This window comes from Hipposideros armiger, unplaced genomic scaffold (genome assembly GCF_001890085.2).
Source record: "Hipposideros armiger isolate ML-2016 unplaced genomic scaffold, ASM189008v1 scaffold_4, whole genome shotgun sequence".
In the NCBI taxonomy this organism is placed as follows: domain Eukaryota; kingdom Metazoa; phylum Chordata; class Mammalia; order Chiroptera; family Hipposideridae; genus Hipposideros; species Hipposideros armiger.
This window is the reverse complement of record NW_017731354.1, coordinates 3,048,685-3,069,058: the sequence shown is the minus strand read 5'-3', so window position 1 is coordinate 3,069,058 and position 20,374 is coordinate 3,048,685. Positions and strand designations below refer to the sequence as shown.

Below are 20,374 nucleotides of genomic sequence, written 5' to 3'. Positions count from 1 at the left end.
TGACAGTGACCCATGGGGACACCAGCCAGGCAGAGCCGGAGCCTGGGGGTGGAGTGTGGCATTTCTGGGAGCCGCTGTTCCCGAGGGTTGCATAATCAAACCTGCTGGCTAATGGAAGCTTGGCTGGGGTGGGGGTGTGAGGTGTGTAAAGGCAACACTCTGTTTGGGAACAGCTAAGGGTCAGCCACTTAGCAACATTCAGATGGCCCGAAGCCACCATCTCCGATCCCTGTGACCCACCAGCCTCCGGCAAGAGATCAGCTGGGGTCCACAGCAGCTTGTGCTGGACTCTGGGTCAGCTGCGGAGCCTTTCGGGGGCGAGACGGGGGTTTGCCCGCGTCCCCACCCTGGCCGAGCCCCCTTCCGCTCCCTGCCCTGCTGTTGCTCCCAGGACATGGACACCTGCACCCCCATTCCTGCTCTCTGCACCCCCCTGAGTCTGGCCAGGGGGGCAGATGTGACGGCTTGCTCTTGCCACCTCAGCTTTAAAAAAGAGAATTCATCTAGTAGTACCTGCACATGGTGAAAACATTCCTGTGGTGTAAAGGCCCGAGTCTCCCTCCTGCCCCCGCCCCCCCAGTCATAGGTGCCAGTTTCCTGTGAGACCTTCCAGAAATTGCCTGTTTATCTGTAAGCACCTTGGGATCCACACCACCCTCTTCCTTTCATTTTAACTCAGTTATTCACATTGTTCTGGCCTTGATTTTTTTTAAAAAATATATTTTGGGCATTGTTTCCTGCTTATACCTAGAAAACATCCTTGTTCTTGTTCATAAAGTTGCTCAGTGCCCCATTTGGGGGGCATGTGTCTCAATTTATTAGCCAGTCCTGTATCATTGTTGGTTTATATTGTTTCTCATTTTTAGCTATTATAAAAACTGATGCAGTGAATATCCATAGAAGTGTGAGTTTATCTGCGGGATGCACTCCTGGAAGCAGGAATGCTAAGCCAGACGGTAAATTTGTGGAACAAATACGGCCAAGCCGACCTTCAGAGAAGCCACTCTAACTTAGTGCCCTATCCGTAACATATGGGTACGCTTGTCGCCGCCACTTTTGCTAAAATAGCATGTTATCCAACTTTTTGATTCTTTGCCCATCTGGGGAATGAGATCTGAAATCTTCACTGTGCATGTGGTTTTTTTTGTGTTTTAACATTTTAGTATAAAATTATTCAAGCATTTATAAAGGTAGAGATTAGTATAATGAACCCGGTGAGCCCTATAACTGGAGGCCAGTGTTCCCCACTCATTTCCGTCTCTCCAGATTATTTTGAAACACATCTGAGATAGTGGATCATTTCTTCCATAAACATTTCAGCATTTGTATCTAAAAGATAAGGGCTCTTTTAACTATTATCATACTTGAAAAGTAAACAGTAACTTAATATTACCAAAGTCAGTGTTCAAATTTTACTGTCTTCCGCTCTTTTTTTTTCCCCTTAGTTTATTTGAGGCAAACTCCAAATGAGGCAATTGGTTATATGCTTCTTAAAGCTAACTCTTTTTCTTTAATTCAGAAAAAAATTGAAAACATTTCATTATGGAAAATTTCAAACATAACAACATAGAATTATATATCTCACTGTACTTTTAATTTGTATTCCTTTTACTAGATGTCTGAGCAACCCTCATAGAATTAAAACGTTTTGCATTTTTCTGTAATCTGCCTGCTCGTGTCCTGTCCCCTCTTTTCTATTGCAGCATTTTACCTTTTTCTTACTAATTTGTAAGAGCTCCTCATATATTAGTGAAGTTAGCCTTCATATGTGTTACAGGCATGTCTGGATGGGGGAAGTCATACAAGTTTTTCTTTTCTGAGTTCTGGCAACGTTTCTTGTCTGTTTTTCTCCAACTGGCACATGATTGGTCTGTCTTCTGGTCTTTGTTTAACACACATATCAGTAACTCTCCATAGATTTGGGTCTCATCTCCCAGTCAGGCTGTCACCTCCTTACTGGCCCAGCCAGGAGGCCTCACTTCCCTGTGTGCACAGCGGCCGGGGCTGGCCTCACAGGTGTCAGGGAATGATTAACGCGCTGACCCTCAGCCCCAGCTATTGACCGCTTTGTCGTTGCTGAAAACGGCACTTCGGAGACTTTCGGGAGACCCTCTGTGTTCCCTGAGAGAGTAGGGGCAGAGTACTCATCTGTGGAATAGAATTAAATCCTGGCACTAGCTGGTAAAATTTAAAATTGTGCCAAGACCTCGTGAGGGTCCTCCTTAGGTCTTCTGAGATGCCCAGTGGCACTTCATTTTGTTGTAAAAATGAATTAGATTATTAGTAGGAGACAGGTGCTCGCTCTCTCAGGGAGGACAGGTTCAGGCTCAGCCTGAGATGGGCCGGAACCATGCTCAAGCTGTTCAGCAGACACCAGTCCTCTGGAATGGTGGTTGGAGCGTCTTTCCCTCTCCCTGGGTGCGCTGGACAAGGCAGGGCCCAGAAAGCTGAGCCCTGAAGACAAAGCCCACCTCTGTGTGTGCACCCGCGCCTGCCGACGCCAAACACAGGGAGGGAGAGGACAGGCTGAGCCCAACAAGGGCTGCCAAAGGACAGCCTGCCCGAGGCCCTCTCTACCACCGGGGTGGCACGGGGCAGCCTGTGATAATGTCCCCCGTCCCCCAACTCCGGTGGTGGCAGGACAGATTGTAGAAAGAGGCCAAGGGCGAGGTCTCTGCTGAGCGGGGGTCCAGATGACATTGATGACAATGCTGGTGATAATCACGATGGTAGCACCTAGCATTTATTAAGTGCCTACCGCATGCCAGGCTTTGGGCTATATATTCTTACACGTTGTGTTGTCACCATGAAGAGGGCAAAGTTTGGTGTCCTAGAGTCCCAAAGATAGGAGAATTGAGAGAAGGGGCACAGGGTAGGAATAACAGTGCAACCAACCCTCGTCATCGTCCTAGTGCCAGGGAGCCATGTGCGAGGTGAAGACCCTGAAGCCCACTCACAGGGAACCCTGCCAGCCGATTTGCCGTGTGGGCCTGGAGTGGTCAGATCTTCAGAATTTTTTTTCAAGAGAAGCTGAGAACCTAGAATTTTCTGTAGTCACTTTTATTAAGGTGTAATTGACATACAGTAAACTGCCCCCCCCCAAATACACACCTTTTAAGTATACAGTTCCACAAATGTATGCACTCAAATAACTACTATAATCAAAATATAAAACAATTTTATCACCCCAAAAGGGAACTTCGGATTTTAATGTAAAAAATCTCCTAGATTTAAAATGTTGATAACAAAAATTTTTAAATGCTATGCAAGCCAAATAAAATGCATCTTTTTGGCCTCTGGGCTCCCAAACGGGGCCTCTGTGGCCGAGGCAAGAAAAAGGGCCTTCAGTGAAGTTCCCTGGGCCCAGGGGTTCAACCCAGGCTCAGGGCTGTGACCAGACCTGCTACTGTGACAAGTGCCAGGGGGAATCTTAGGAGCTTCCGCAGTCAAAGGCTCAGAACCCCCAGAAGCACCAGGGGGACCCAGCCAGGAGTTAGGCCATCCATTTATAATTATACTGAGAAATACTGAGAGCTCCAGGCTATTTCAGGAGTAAGAACACAAGCTGGTGCTGGTCTGGTGTGGACCGTCCAGGGTTAAGGAAGAGCTGCCGAGAGCTGGGCTCCGTGCGTCCTTACACGACAGGCCCACTGGACACAGACAGCTCTGTCTCAGGCAGGACGAAATCCCCAGTGCTGTCCAGCACTCCCCATGTGCTGGGCACCCTCCCAGTCCATTCCACAGATCAACTCCCCCCAGCCTGCCCCCACTCCGCGAGTAGAGAGTATCATTCTCCCCATTCTACAGATGAGGAAAGTGAGGCTCGTGAACGTTAAGGATCTTGGCCGAGCGGTGAAGGTTGGGTTTAAACCAAGGAAGTCTGGCTCAGGAGTCAAAGAACTGGTGTTCCTGGCCACTCTGCGGTGTGGAGAGGGTGACCGGGATTCACCCACCCAGCTCCCAGGCCGGCGTTACCGATGGATCACAGGATGCTTCCCCCTGCAAGCGTGGATTCATTTGACTTAGGAATCCGACCCAAACCACCACTCCTGTAGTCGTGACCGAGTGATCAGAGTTGACATCCCAAGATAAAATTTATTTTCCACGGCTGGTCTAAGTACTTTGACCAACTGAGCCACTCGGCCGGCCCTGGTCTAAGTACTTTGAGGTCCCGTCTAGGTAGACCCCCTGTCAGGGGCTGGTAATGCAGTGACACGTTAGAAAGGCGCTGGGGCAAGCCTGGGGTCCTTATCTCTACAGGGACAATAGCAGTATCTGTCCTCTGAGTTACTGTGAGACCACGGGAAATAACCTAAGTACTTCTGCCTCAAGCTCGTGGTAGGTGTGCAGCAAATGTTTGTGGCCTAAGCGAAGGTGTGGATGATGACCATGACAGTTTTTTATGGATGTTCTTTTAGAACAAAGAGAGAGTGGAAGAGAAAGGAGCGAGACCGAAGCGTGCGCTGAGCAGCAGAGCTGTGCAAGCTGAGCTCGGGGGGCCTTGGGGAGGTGAGTGCGCCCCGTTTGCTTCCTCCACATCGCACACCTGACGGATTCAGAGTAACACCCACCGGCCGTGTCAGTACGGAAACGCTGCTGAGCTCCCACCCCCAGTCCTTTTTGTCCTTTATGTGTGCCCACCAGAGGTGACAGTCAGTTGCTGTTTTAAAGTCACTGGGAACAGTTCCTCTCTGCCTAGCCTATGCCACCAACTTGATAGATGTCAACGGTTATTTTTCTTCACTTTGCTTTAACTTTTTATGGATTGCTTTTTTTTTTTAAAGTTTATAATTTTGTGTAATAGTTACACGGTTCCAAAGTCAAATTGACAAAACAAGGTATATTAAGAGACGTTGCGCTTCTATCCTGGTTTCTTGTCTCCTGTTTCTTCCCACCATATGTAACCATTTAACAAAATGTTTCTCTCACCTTTCCTCTGAGGTTCAGTGTCGTTAGACTCCATTATGAGTGGTTACTCACACGCAGGTGTGTGTACACACACACACACACACAGACACACTTTTCTCCACCTAGTCTTTTCTTACAGTACATCCTGAGGTCACCCCAAAGCTGCAGATGGAGGTTTCATTTCTCGTTTTCATGGCCATGTAGCTGGGCCACGGTTTATCAGCCACAGCCCCCCACTGGTGGCCACTGGGGTTGTTTTCATTCTGCCTGTTACAGACACACCACACCGAGTGGCCCTCTGCATATTCTTTGTCATATCTTTGGGATATACTCCTCCAAGTGGGAGTGTGTTTTTATCCTGCCTTTTTTCTGTAGAGAGCCCAAAGGCTGACCTGCTCGAGGGGACAGTGGAGAGACCGCCCCCCATCAGCACGTCAGGAGTGGGATCTGATGTCCTCACCCAGCCGGAGGCCCAGCCAGGGCAGGGAGACGGAGTTCCTGGCCTGGACCAGGTGCCCCCTGGCCACCTGCTGCCACCCAGAGAGGCAGAGGCTGAAGCTCCAGGGGCATCTGGCGAGAACCCTGTGCCTGGCCTGGAATTGCCTGCAGCACCCACCAGGGTCAGTGAGGCCCCCGCCAGTCAGGAGGCTGCACCAGGACAAGGAACTCCGTCCAGCGGGCCTGACCCTCGGCCCTCAGAGGAGGGCGTGAAGCTGACTGCAGGGCCGCCAGCCCAGCCCACGGCAGCTCCCAGCGGTGGAGAAACGCGTCCCAAGTAAGTGGCGCTCCGGTAGGCTGAAGGCGGGGCCGGGGCAGCGTGACCGAGCCCCTGAGTGTGGGTGCGGCTGAGGGACCAGCTGCATGGCTGGGTGCTGCTGTCTGCGCAGCACTGGGCTAGCCCCCGAGGGAACAGCAGGAGGAGGCCTAGGGCCTGCTCTCGGGCTGAGAGGACCGGTTCTCACCTGGCACTATAAGAATCACCCAGAAGGAATTTTCAAAAATACTGATGCCCAGAGATTCTGATTTATTTAGTCTGGAGTGTGGCTCGGACATTGGGTTTTTGTTTTTGTTTTGTGTTTACAAGCTCCCCAGGTGATTCCAGTGTGGGGCAGAGAATCACCAGCTCTTAGGGCAATCATAACCGAAAAGGTGGGGCTCACCCAACACTTCCCACCTGCCAGGCATGGGCACAGCACGCCACAGGCACCCTTTCATTTTATCCTCACGCCATCCCCAGGAGGCGAGTGTGGTTGGTGTCCCCGTTTCATTGATGAGGACACAGGCTCAGCGTGCCCAAGGCCACGCAGCTAGGGATTCCGAGCTGGAACCTGGGTCCGGGTTGCTGGACTCTAGAACCTGTGGCCCTAACCACGGCACCATCCCGCTGCCTCGGGCCCGCGTCTAATCCCCTAAATACGATGGCAGGAGAGGAGGCTGGGCACGCACGTGTGGAGGTGCCGTCAGGAGGACTTGGCTTAGGGTCCTGCAGGTGGGGCTGTGACTCGACCCCCAGGGACACCGCCTCAGGACGTGCGTTCAGCAGACACAGTGCGGGGACAGGGACGAAGAGCCACACTGCTGACTCCCAGCACTGCCCCCGCCCCTGGATCTCCCAGCCCCCTGGGCGGGGAGTAGGGGGCAGCCCCCGAAGGGCACTGTGCTTCCCAGGCTTCTCTCCCCGGGGCCTGTGCCCTCCTGCACCTGCCCTGGGCTGTCCTGACCCGGGCTGAGCCCTCCCTCTGAGGCCTGGTTCCCAGAGGGGACCTGGTGTCTGTGCTGCGGCAGCTGGCAGAGAAGCCCAGACCGTTTGTCTAAAGCCTTTGTGCGGGGAGGAGACCGGAGCCCCCAGGGGACCAGCCAGAGGGAAGCGTCCCGGCAGGCACTCTGCCCCCCACCCCACCATCCCAGCCAAGGTTCTAGGTGTGGAATTTGGGGGTGGGGTGGGGACCTTTCTGTGAAAGATCCTGAGTGAGGGGTAAAGGGCTCTGCATTAGCTTCGGCCTGAGCCGGATTTCAGCACACCCGCCCTTTCTCAGCCAGCGCGCGGTGTGTTCTGAGGGACAGAGGCTTGAACTCTGGTTGGCAGTGACTGCCTTGCGTGGGGGGCCTGAGGCCCCACCTGGGCTTGGTGGGACACAGCGCTGTCATCAATTAGCAGCGCCTGCCCTGGGTGTGCTGCTGGGCAGAAGGCAGGAAAGCCTGGGACACTCAAAGTGGCAAGGGGGTGCGTGGCAGTGCCTTTGGGTCATGTCCCGAACCCCTAGGTGTGAAGACCAAAGGGGACAGCAGTGACCGCCGGCCTTCTCTGCTGGCCATTGGCTTCTTGTAGTCCCCCATGTCCCTTAGTGGAGACAAGGCCTGAGCTAGACTCGGATGCCACCCTTCCCATCCTTCCCTGTCATCACCAACCCACACTCAGTCCTGGGGGACACAGTGTTGGGGGGATTCTGCTGTCTCCTGCCCAAGTCTCAGCAATGGACAGGCTGCCAAGTCTTTCAGACACACCCAGGGGCAGGCATGCTCTTGGAGAACCTGCAGCTCGGGGGCGGGGGGGGGGGGGCTTCGGCTGATGGGAAAGGCCTCACTTGTTTTTTTCTTTTGGTAAAAAACACATAACATAAAATTTACCGTCTTAATCATCTTTCAGTGTACATACAGTTCAGTAGTGTTAAGTGTCTTCACATTGTTGGGACACCGATCTCCAGAACGTTTTCATCCTGCAAATTTGAAACTCTGTACCCATCAAACAACTCCGCACTCCCCTCCCCCAGCCCCTGGCCACCGCCGTTCCACTTCCTGTCTCTATGAATTTGACTCCTCTATGTACCTCATATAAGTGGAATCACACAGTGTTTGTCCTTTCTGTGACTGGCTCATTTCACTTCACGTCCTCAAGGTTCATCCGTGTAGCAGCAGGTATCGGGATTTTCTTCCTTTGAAGGCTGAACAATAGTCCGTGTACACATGCACCACGTTTGGTTTATCCAGTCATCTGTTAATGGACACTTGAGCTGCTTCCACCTTTTGGCTTTGTGAATCGTGCTGCTATGAACACGGGTGTCCAAATGTCTCTTTGCGACCCTGCCTCCAGTTCTCTTGGACACATTCCCGGAAGCGCGATGGCTGGGTCACACGGTAGCTCTATTTTTAGAGTGTTGCAGAGCCGCCATGCTGTTTCCCCCATGGCCACGCCATTTCAGGCCTCACTCTTTGAACCCTCCTGCGTGTGTGCTTGCTTCTCTTAGGGACTCTCTCCACACATCTGTGAGGTGTTGCCATCTGTTTGACGGAGAAGGGCTCTGAGGCTGGACTTACCCAGAGTTGTGCAGCAACCCAGTGGCAGAGCTGAGACTCAGTCCACCCCAGCCCTTCACCCCTTCACTCTCGCCCCAACACTCACAGACCCTGGCTGCGGGGTTGGGAGGGGCAGTCAGAGTGGGGGCAACTCTGAGAGGGAGGGTCTAGGACCCTGGGGGTCATGGTGCTCAGAGCCAGGGTCCTACCCTCTGAACGTCAGGGCTCAGAGGGCCTTCCTGACCTCCATCTGGGCCCCAAACCCCAGCGCCGTAGAACTGGGTAATGAAAACGGACGGCGTGGGCCCAGGGGCATTGCCAGTGCAGCGGGGTCTGTGGGGAGGTGGCGAGCTGCCGCTCTGCCAGGCAGCCTGGCACAGCCAGGTCTGTTCGCTCAGGAGAAGCAGGCAGTCCAGCTCTATGAGCAATTGTTTGATTTTAATAAAATATGTCTGACCTGGGACTTCCGGTGTGAGCTTTGACTTGGTTGACCCTTCTCTTCATTTAACTGAAAGGGGAAACTGAGGCCCAGAGAAGGGCGGGAAGAGCCCAGGCCTCCTGCCTCCAGGCCACAGTCTCCCTGGGGCAGAGGCGCATTTCCCGGGGCCTCAGAGGCGGCTGGCGCGCCCCTCGCCCGGCACAGGTGGCTTCAAGCCCTCTGTGTGTGCTCATTGCATGGGATCCTGAGAGCCAGTGGCATTGCTGTCACTGAGGCTGGCCTCTCCCTGCTGTCTTGTCTGGGCAGAGGTGGGCAGGAATCCAGAGGCGCGGGGGCCGGAGTCTGCTGGTTCCAGCCCCAAGCTGACTCTTACTGTAACAACCCTCAGGGCCCTTTTTACAGATGGGAAAACTGAGGCCAAGAGGCCGTGGTCAGTGAGTAGCAGTAGCAGGCATTTGAATCCAGGTGTGTTCTGATTCCAGAGTCTTTGCTTTTAACCTCAGCGCCATATTTCTGTCTGTCCAGGATCTCCATCCACGTGCAGGAGACGGATACTCCTGGGGAGCTGCTTGTGACACGAGGGGGCAGCCTCACACCCACATCCCCTGTGGAGGCGCCAGCGGCTGCCCAGGCAGGCGAGCAGGACCCACCTGGGCCCATGTGCTGCTCCCAGGCCCCTGGGACTGAGTCGGGAAAACAGATCCCAAAAGAAGCCAGCGAGATTTCCCCACTGCGCGAGCCGAGCGACAGTGGGGGAGCAAAGGCCGAGGAGAAGCAGCGGCCTGTGGCCGACCCCGCCCTGGGACCAAGCGGGGCCAGGAAGGACAAGGGAGACGACGATGCCGGGGCCCCAGGCCCAGGAGCAGGGAACCAGAAGCCTGGGCCGGACTGCACCGCCGCCGGAGGCCTGGGCAGAGCCGAGGCTGGGAGGAGGACGCCCCTGGGAGCCGAGGCTGGCAGCGTGGTTCTGGGTAAGTGAGGGCGCTGCCGTGTGCCCCAGGTGAGTGGGTTCGGAGGGCCTGCTCTTGGGGGACTTCTTGCAGCTTCCAGGGAGAGAGAATGTGGATCTGGGGGATGCAAGATCCCAGCAGCCTGTCAGTACCTCCCGCCCGGGGCTGGAGGGGCAGCGCCGAACTCGGGGGGAACCTGTGGGGCTCCGCTGGGGAATTCTCAGCACCCGCCTGCCTGAGCCTCCCACCACGGCTGTCACTCTGGATGGAGACAGGGCAGGCTCTGGTGAAAAGCAAGTATCTCCAGCCCACTGTCAGCTATTCACACCCAGTGAAAGACAAGGGGTGGTCTGGTGCTGACCTGCTTTCTGTCCCAGTGGTGTGGGAGGCGTCCCAAAGGCCCTCAGCCTCTCCAGCCCTTAGGGTCACACGCCCTCATCCATGCGGCTGCAGGAAGGCTACCCCTGGCTGATGCACTGCCCCAGGGTTTCTGGAGGCCCCTGAGCTGGGCCGTGTGTCCGGCAGGCATCCTGGTGCCCCTGGCCACTCTGGGCTTTGTCCTGTTGGCTTCCCCAGCTGCTGCTTCCCCCGTAGTGTGGCTTGGTCCAAATGTGGACACGGGCTCCCTTAATTCCTGCGGCACAGCTGAGAGCAGGCCGTGACCTTAGAGGCTTTTGTGGGCCCGGGATGCTGAGATAAAACCAACGTTAACCGAGGACTCCCTGTGCCAAGCAGCCGAGTGCCGGCATCTACCCTCCCAGGCACGGGGTGGGCATCAATGGAGACAGAGGAGAGGCTGAGAAACACACTCCAGGCCAGAGTCAGGGCTGCTGCGGTCAGGGTCTGACCACACCTGTCTGGCGCCAGGACCTCGTGCGCAAAACTCACAGCTACCTCGCCCCTCACAACTGCAGGCGGCAAAGCCGACTTTAGCCCAGAGTCCTGGCTATGGAACCTGTGACACACACCCAGAATCCAGGCTCTCCTGACCTTTGTAGGGGCCCAGAAAAAACCACAAAACCTCACAAATGGTACCCCTTGGAGTCCTGGGCTCAGGAAACAAAAAAGAAGGAGCAATATGCTCTCAAAAAAAAAAAATTCAAGCTTCTGCTTTGGGGGGCAGAAAGCTGCTTGTGTTAAGACAAACTGGGAGGAAATAGCAGTGTTTTCTCAGTTTGGGAGTATTGGAGTTGCCCCTGGAGTACTGAGTGTCCATGACGGGGTCCAAACATGTCAGCCCAAGCTGCTGACTCCCCGCCACGGTGTCTCCCAGCCCGTACTGCACACACTGGCTCATGTCATTATGTTTGCTGGAGATTCTGGATTCTGTTTTATTCCCCTACTCGATTTCATGTGCTATTTCTCTGAAGGACAAGATTTAAAAAGAAATATAAACCAGTTTTATCCTCCCAAGTCTGGCACCCTCCGTTTCCCCTCCAGACCACTGTCCACCACCACGACTGACCCGCTGGGGGCTGCGTCACAGGCTCCCGTGCCCTGACTGGACATCCAAGGGCAAAAGGAGAGGGAGACGGGGCGCTTGTTTCTCCAGCTGCCGCCCTGGCTGGCCCTCCTGACCCCTGACCGTGGCCCCTCCATTAAACTCGGCTCCATCACCTGCCCCACGGGCCTTCCGTTTCTTGCGGCCACACTGACCCACCCCCGGCCCCTTCTCAACGTCAGCGAGCAGACTGGACGTAACCTCTCCATCTTGCAATGAGCACTGCCCTAGGTGCCGGGAGACCCAGGCCGGAATCCCACCTGTCACTGGCCACTGTGTGACCTCGGGCCAGTCACTTCACGTCTCTGGGACTCAGCTTTCTCCCCTGCCATGGGGGACTCGAATGAGATGATCCTTGAGGCAGGCAAAGGGCTTGTCACTTGAAGCCAGTGGGTCTGGGATGGGTAGCTGAGAGGTGTGGGCTGCACGCAGGAGGCTCACAGACTCTTGTGTCCTCAACAGATGACAGTCCAGCCCCACCAGCCCCTTTTGAGCACCGGGTGGTGAGTGTCAAGGAGACGTCGACCTCAGCGGGCTACACAGTGTGTCAGCATGAAGTCTTGGGAGGGTAGGTGGGCTTCTGCTTGATGAAGGGCGGCAGCGGGAGGGCCGGGGCACGGGGTGCTGCTGGCTGGTCCCCAGGAACTGGGCGATTGAGCCGGCGGCCGGGAGTGAGCTATTCCAAACATGTGAGTGGGCAGTCCACGGAGAGTGGGGGAAAGAGAACACTGCCTACAGCGTAGGGGCCCCACGTGATTGGGAGAAGCACATCGTCTCTAAGTTTTAGGTGTGGCGTGGGGGTGATGACATGCTTGCTTTGAGCTGGATAGTAATCATCGTGTGTGTGTGGAGGAGGGCGGGACCAGAAAGCCCAGGGGACAGGAGGGCCCCCCATGTCAGGGTGAACCTCTCGGGCTCTGAGCCTGCTGCACCGTCGTGTCTGCAGAGGCCGGTTTGGCGAGGTCCACAGGTGCACGGAGAAGTCCACAGGCCTCTCGCTGGCGGCCAAGATCATCAAAGTGAAGAGCGCCAAGGACCGGGTGAGACACCTGCCCCAGGCCAGCCGGTGCCTCTGGCCAAACTCAGGATCCTGTCACTTCCTTCTCAGCCCTCCCCGCACCCCCGGGGCCCACACACTGCCCCAGGCCCCTCCGTGCTGAGCAGGAAAGCTGGCACCTTTCTGGCCTCTTCTGTGATTCCCACACCCCCATTAGCAGCTCACCTCGCACCCTGGGCAACAGGGTCCTCCTGGACCCCCAGATTTCCTTCTTGGGCCTCAGGTTTCCTATCTGTGAAACGGGTGGGTCCCTTTTGTTGTAAGAACCTGGTTTGGGTGGCGAGTTGAAGAGACCTGCTGTGAGAGCTGGAGACAAGGCTGGGAGGCAGGCACGTGCAGGCGCCCACGCGTGTGTCTCGGGAGGTGCAGCCTGCGTCTCTCCCTGATCCGTTTCTTCAAACTCGTGTCCCCTCTGGCTCCTGAAGGAGGATGTGAAGAACGAGATCAACATCATGAACCAGCTGAGCCACGTGAACCTGATCCAGCTCTACGACGCCTTCGAGAGCAAGAACAGCTTCACCCTGGTCATGGAGTAGTGAGTGTGGGGGCGGGGCAGCGTCTCCGCAGGCGGGGTTGGGGGCCAGGGCTCGGGCCTCCAGTATGGAGCATGGAGGACAAAGCATTTGTCACAAGCCAGCAGCCAGGGGGCCTGATTTGACCTGCAGATGTGTGCCAGTTTGGACTACACAATTTTAAGGAATTTTGATTTAGTTGTTAGCAGTTGGAAATTGGGAAACTTCACATTAAGCCCTAGATACCTGGCTTTTCTTGAAGATGTAAAAGACCTAGTGGCGCTGGACCTGGAAATGGGTCTGACTTGCCCATTTGGGGTTCTTGCCACGTAGGTATTAACCGGCCCCTGTAGGAAAAGAATTTACCACCTTGGCCGAGGGCATCCAGAGTGAGCCTGGGTTATCAACACTGAAGACACCCCAGCCTTGCCTTTGGCCCGTCACTTCCTTTTCATCACCTGCTCTCTGAGCTGGGAATGGGCCAGAGCAAAGGTCCCCAGAAAACCCCAGATGACAGCAGCACCCTCGGGCTCACCTGGATCGGCCTTTTTTTGGCTCCTGGTGCTAAGGGAGGACAGTTCTCTGAGAGCCTTGCTCAGTCCGGCACCTGCCTCTCCCTTTGCCTTGGCAGTGTGGATGGGGGTGAACTCTTCGACCGGATCACAGATGAGAGGTACCACCTGACCGAACTGGACGTGGTCTTGTTCACCAAGCAGATCTGCGAGGGCGTGCATTACCTCCATCAGCACTACATCCTGCACCTGGACCTCAAGGTCAGGCCCCCCTGGGCACGTGGTGGGGGTCTCCCAGCTTCCCGAGCCCCTGCTGCTCTCTCATCTTGGAGAGCTCTGTCTGCAGACAACCCGGGCATCCCTTCCTGGCTCTCTGCCATTTCCTGGTTCTGGAGTTTGGGCAGGCAAGTCACGGTGCCTTCCTGAGCCGCGGCTCTTCCATCTGTGAAATGTGGATAGCATACCCCTTGAAGCGTTATTTGAAGTTTAAATGATACAATGACTTTTTTCTTCAAAAGTATCTTCAAGATTAGTTTTGAAAAAAATAAAATAGGAACACATGCTTGTGGTAACAAATATAGACGGTATAGAAATGGACGAGAGAGACAGTGAAGGTTCTTCCCACCCAGCCTCCATGCTGAGAGGTCTTCTGTATTAGCAGTTTGACATGGCACGCAGAGGGGATCAGAATGTGCCCCTCATTTGTAAACTTGCCTCGTTAGTTCCCAGTATGCTGGACACACCTTTTCTCATTCCCTTTAAGGGCCGTGTGATATCCATTGAATGAATGCAGTACACTTTCTTTTGTCTACTTGATGAAAAGTCAGCACTGATCCATGGCAGACTTTTCTTTTCTTTTCTTTCTTTTTATACATGGGTTTATTTCTGAGCTCTTTATTCTGTTCCATTGACCTACCCATCTGTTTTTATGCCAATGCCACATTGTTTTGATTACCATGGCTTTGTAATATAGCTTGAATTCAGGACATGTGATGCCTCCAGCCTTGCTTTTTCCTCAAGTTTGCTTTGGCTCTTCAGGGTCTTTTGTGGACCTATACAAATTTTAGGATTGTTTGTTCTATTTCTTTGAAAAATGCCTTTGGAATTTTGATAGGGTTCGCATTGAGTCTGTAGATTGCTTTAGGTAATATAGACATTTTAACAATACAGTAAGACCCCAACTTAACGAACGAGTTTCGTTCCGGGAGAATGTTCGTAAGTTGGATTCATTCGTAAATCTGACAAAGTGAGTCTTTGACACAAATACACAATGTAAAGCATAAAAAAGCTAAACACACACACACATACTGTAAATACACTATTTTTACTTTTACAGTTACCTTTAAACGGTGGTACAGTACGACAACTGGCATAAAGGGGATTGCGTGGAGTGAGCTGACAAGAAGGGAGCTTCTAACTGGAGGAGGGAGGGTGGGTGGGAGATGGTGGAGCTGCTTTTCCTCAGCTTCCGGACATCCTGGGCTCTGATTGAGCACTGCACTGCTGTTCACTGTCGCACTGCACAGTAAGCACACAGCAGCACAGCTGTGACAATGTCCGGCAGACACAGGAGCTATTTCTGCGATTTGTCCGCATCTACGAATGTTTGTAATGCGAGGTCCATTCGTATCTGTGAAAGTTCACAACTCGAACGTTCGTAAGTCGGGGACTTACTGTATTAAGTCTTCCAACCCATGAGCACTAAATATCTTACCATTTATTTGTGTCTTCTTCAATTTCTTTCATCAATGTCTTAAAGTTTTCAGTGCACAGACCTTTCCCCAACTTGGTTAAATTTACCCTAAGTACTTTTTGCTTATTGATGCAATTGTAAATGGGGCTGTTTTCTTAATTTCTCTTTCTGATAGTTTGTTGTTAGTGTATAGAAATACAAATGATTTTTGTATATTGCTTTTGTATCTTAAAAATATACTGAATTTGTTTTTAAGTTCTAATAGTTTTTTGGTGGCGTTTTTAGAGTTTTCTATATAAAACATTATGTCTTTGGCAAACAGTGAGTTTTACTTCTTCCTTTTCTATTTGGATGCCATTTATTTATTTATTTAGTATGTATGTATGTACCATATGTATTTATTTATTTATTTTTACCTAATTGCTCTGGCAAGGACTTCCAATACTATATTGAATAGAAGTGGTGAGAATGGGCCTCCTTGTCGTGTTCCTGATCTTAGAGGAAAAGCCTCCAGCTTTTCACCATTGAGTATATTATCTGTGGTCATGTTATGTAGGGCCTATATTATGTTAAGGTACGTTCACTCTATACCCAGTTTGTTGAGGGTTTTTTTTTTTTATAAAGATTTTTTATTGGGGAATTGAGGGAGGGGAACAGTGTTGGGGAATTGGGGAAGGGGACCAGCCAAGTTGCTGTTCTTCAATCTTTGTTGTGGAGGGTGCCAGTCAGCATCTGGTTTCCTGTCGGCAGCTCATGGCCTCTAAGCTCAAGTGCTGTGTTTAATCTTAGTTGTGGGTGAGTGTAGTCACCATCCCATGTGGGAGTCGAAACAGCAGCCTTGTTAAGAGTGCACGCTCTATCCACTGAGCCATCCGGGCAGCAGCCCAGCTCAAGGTGCCGAGTTCAGTCTTAGTTGTGGGTGGGCGTAGCCCACCATCGAACAGGCAATCTTGTTATTACACCAGCTGAGCCATCCTGCCACCTGCTGGCAGCTTAGGGACAGCTCAGCTCGGGCGCAGCGTCACTGGCCCATGTGGGAATCCAACCAGCAGCCCTGTTGCTCAGAGCTCACGCTCTTAAGCCAACTCTTAACCAACTGAGCCTCTTTGCCGACCCTGTTGAGGGTTTTTAATCATGAAATAGATGTTGGGTTTTGTTAAGTGCTTTTTCTGCATGTATTGAGAAGATCATATGACTTTTATCCTGCATTTTGTTAATTTGGTGTATCACATTGGTTGATTTGCATATGTTGAACCACCTGTGCATCCCTGGAATAAATCTCATTTGATCATGGTGTATACTCCTTTAAAGAATTGTTGAATTTGGTTTACTAATATTTTGTTGAGGATTTTTTACATCTATGTTCATCAGAGATATTAGTTTGCAATTTTCTTGTGGTGTCCTTGTCTGGTTTTGGTATCAGGGTACTGCTGGCCACATAAAATGAGTTCAGAAGTGTTCCCTCTTCTTCTCCTTTTTGGAAGAGTTTGAGAAGGATTGGTATTAATTTTTCATTAAATGTTTCGTAGAATTCACCAGTGAAGCCATCTGATTCTGGACTTTTGTTTGTTGGGAGATTTTTGATTATTGATTCGATCTCCTTGCTAGTAATTGGTCTGTTTAGATTTTCTATTTCTTCATGAGCCAGTCCTGGCAGGCTGTGTGTTTCTAGTAATTTATCCATTTCTGTTAGGTTGTCCAAATTGTTAGCATGTAATGCATAGTAATCTTTTCTGATTTTTTATATTTGTGTGGTATCAGTTGTAAGATCTCTTCTTTTGTTTCTAATTTTAGTTGAGTCCTCTCTCATTTTTAAGTCTAGCTAAAGATTTGTCTATTTTGTCTATCTTTAATTTTTTTTCTGGTTTTATTGATAATAATTGACATATAACATTGTATTAGTTTAAGGTGCACAACGTAATGCTTGATGTATGTGTATACTGAAAAATGATTACCACAATGTTTAGTTACATCCATCATCATATATCATTACAATTTTATTGTGATGAGAATTTTTAAGATTTCCTCTCTTAGCAACTTTTAAATATTCAATACAGTATTATTAACTATAGCCACCATGCTGTACATTACATCCCCAGAACTTATTTATATTGTAGTTAGCAATATTGGACAAGAGAAAAAGAAAGAAGACTCAAATTACAAAAATCAGGAATAAAAGAGGGGACATCGCTACCAGCCTTACAGAAATGATAAAAAGGATAATAAGGGAATACTATGAAAAATTATTCCAACAAGTTAGATAAAGTAGATAAAATGGACAAATTCCTAAGACACATCCTACTGAAAACGGACTGAAGAAGAAATAGAAAATCTGAGTAGATAAATAACAGGTAAAGCAATCAAATTAATATTAAAAAAAATACCACAAAGAAAAGCCTAGGCCAGTATGGTTTCACTGGTGAATTCTACCAAATGTTGCAAGAAGAATAACAAACCTTTACAAACTCTTCCAAAAAGTAGAAGAGAAGGGAACACCTCCTTTCATTTTATGAGACCAGTCTTATCCTAATACCAAAACCAGACAGACACCACAAGAAAATGACAGAGCAATATTGCCTATGACTATAGATGCAAAATTCCTCAATAAAATATTAGCAAACTGAATACAGCAACATATAAAAAGGATTATACACATCACAAAGTAGGCATTATCCTAAGAATGAAAGGTTTCTTTAACATGAAAACCAATCAATGTACTATGCCATATTAAAAGAATAAAGGACAAAAATCACATAATCATTTCAATAGATGCTGTTGACAAAAATCAAACAACTTTTCATGATAAAATCACTAAACCAACGAGGTATAGAAGAGAACTCCTTAATCTAATAAAGGCCATTTGTGAAAAACCACAGCCAATATACTGTATTTTGCTGTGTATAATGTGTATCCATGTTTTTGGCCCAAACTTTCAGGGGATAAAAATCTTTTGTTTTAATTTTTTAATTCAAATTTTTATTTGTTTACATGTAAGTACTTGTTTTCTGTATTACAAAGGAATTTTCGCATTTATTTTTTTAACATATTATGGTACAAGAAACTTTATGTGACAAATAATTACAAGACACAAGAACAGATACAAGGTACAAGAAATTTTATGTACCAGTAACAAATTTACAATATTTACACATCATTGTAGAACGCCAAGAACTCTTCATTGCAGGTTCGTCATAAGTTCAACATAAGTTCAACAAAACCGATTGTCATATTCCAGGGTATTATTTTGCACAGATATCGTTATTGATTTCTAGAGTTACACTTTTAACTCATAAGCATAAATAAAAGAATTAAAAACATTTATATAGATAGGGAATTAGTACTACCCATGTATAATGTACATCCTTATTTTTTCCCTCACAAATTTGGACAAAAATATGCACATTATACATGGCAAAATATGGTAATACTGGTAAAAAAGGTGAAGTGCTTTTCCCTTAAGATCAGGAACAAGACAAAGATGTCTGCTCTTGCCACTTCTATTAAACATTGTACCTGAGGTTCTAACAAGGGCAACTAGGCAAAAAGAGAAATAAAAGGCATCCAGGTTGGAAGGAAAGAAGTAAAATTCTCTCTACTCACAGATGACACCATCTTGTGCATAGAAAATCTCAAGGATTTGGGGGGCAAACTATTAGAACTAATAAATGAGTTCAGAAAGGATTTAGTTGTCAACATTTAAAAGCATGGAATTTTCACATAAAAACTTGGATTTCTGGCCCCTCTTGAGGACTGAGGGGCTGCATTCCTATGTGGTGGCCAGTGGCTGGAGCTGAGCAGTGGCTGCCCCTTCACACAGGCCCGCCAGGTCCCCAGGGTTCATGCTACTCCTTATGGTCGCACACTAGCCCACGTCATTTCTTTTCAATATCTATCTCTATCTACCTGTCATCTGCCTATCTATCTATCTATCTATCTATCTATCTATCTATCTATCTATCTATCATCTATCTATCTATCTATCTATCATCTATCTACCTATCATCTATCTATCTATCATCTATCTATCTATCATCTATCTATCTATCTATCTATCTATCTATCTATCTATCTATCTATCATCTATCTACCTATCATCTATCTATCTATCTATCTATCTACCTATCCATCTATCTATCATCTATCTATTCACCTATTCACCCATCCCTGTAGGGCTGCCCTGAGCCATTCGTTTCCCTTGGAGCCTGGGAAACAGTTCTCTTGACAAGTCAGTGTGGGAGCTGCAGACCTTCTTAGCTGTTGATTGAGCCTAAGCAGACTTCTCTTTCTTTGCCAGCCGGAGAACATACTGTGTGTCAATCAGACAGGACACCAAATAAAGATCATTGACTTCGGGCTGGCCAGAAGGTAAGGCGGTTGAATTCTGGCACTTTGACAGAACTCCTTGGGGACTCTTTCTGGCTCTCTTGGGCACAGTTACCCACAGCTCAGCCAATTTTTTAGTTTTGGGACTGACACAAGAAAGCTCTTTCAAGGAAAGGCTGCTAGGCCATTGTTACCACCACAGGGTGTGCTTTGTATTGTGAGCGCTGCTTCATCCTGGGAAAGTAGCGCCTGGGGGCCAGGCGCCTGGGCCTTCTCTCCCCAGGGGAGCGCCGCTCCTCCGTCCAGCCATTGGCCCTGAGTCTCAGATCCCAGGGAAGGGGAGGACCAGGCGGCCAGAGGAGGGCTTGAGCTCTCTTCCGGCCGTGGCACGGCCATGACTAACGAGCCTGTTGCTCTTCCACTGGGCGATGTCGGCTGTGTGGGCTCCGGATCTGTGTTTGCCTGGCTCTCAGCAAACTTGGAAGAGAGGAGACTGTATTTTGGAAACTCACTTCCCTGGTTTAAGGCAATCAGGACACACTGGCAGAATATTCATTTTGTTCTTCCCTATGTCTCAACGGGCTCATCTGTAGAAGGGGGACAATGATCGTACCTGCTTCATAGGGCGGTTGTGAGGGTGAGAAGTTTATAAATATAACGCTTTTAGTGCCTGGCAAATAGAAATGCATGTTTAATGGTTTGTTTTTCATTTTTTTTATTTTTTATTAACATTAAATTTTTTTAGAGCAGTTTTAGTTTCACAGAAAAATTGAGGGAAGAAACAGAGATTTCCCATAGGCCCCCTGCCCCCACACATGCAAAGCCTCCGCCATCATCAGTCAACATTGAAGAGCCTACATCGACACATCATAGTCACCCCAAGTCCAACCCCACGGCACACACCGCAGAGCCATCTCCACACACAGCTTCTACCCAGTCTGTGCTCATTCATGTGGCTGCATGCCGAATAAGAGGTACTGATGTTCTCACCTCCCCAGATTGTACATGCCTGGAGGCGAGGGCTGGTTGTCTGGAGTTGGGGCTTGCAGGTGTGATGATTCTCCCGGAAACCACGTGTGTGGTGGGATGTGAGGTCCAGACAACATGGCCGCCAGGAAGGGCCCGGGAATGTCGAGCGTGCACCAGCAATGAGCCCCGCCTGCACACCTTCTCCCGGGCTCACTC

At 50.1% G+C, this 20,374-nt stretch overlaps 1 protein-coding gene across 4 annotated transcripts in view; it reads left to right on the top strand.

The window, feature by feature from the left end:
* The window catches only part of MYLK3 (myosin light chain kinase 3), a 36,676-nt gene that overhangs the window by 9,583 nt on the left and 6,719 nt on the right, over window positions 1–20,374 (top strand). For all 4 annotated transcript variants that reach the window (XM_019643112.1, XM_019643105.1, XM_019643094.1 and 1 more), the window contains exons 2-9: window positions 4,419–4,509; window positions 5,284–5,683; window positions 9,167–9,612; window positions 11,555–11,660; window positions 12,039–12,132; window positions 12,575–12,684; window positions 13,293–13,434; window positions 19,161–19,231. In XM_019643112.1, coding sequence (XP_019498657.1) covers window positions 4,419–4,509; window positions 5,284–5,683; window positions 9,167–9,612; window positions 11,555–11,660; window positions 12,039–12,132; window positions 12,575–12,684; window positions 13,293–13,434; window positions 19,161–19,231 — 1,460 coding nt within the window. The remainder of the gene's footprint in view (window positions 1–4,418; window positions 4,510–5,283; window positions 5,684–9,166; window positions 9,613–11,554; window positions 11,661–12,038; window positions 12,133–12,574; window positions 12,685–13,292; window positions 13,435–19,160; window positions 19,232–20,374) is intronic.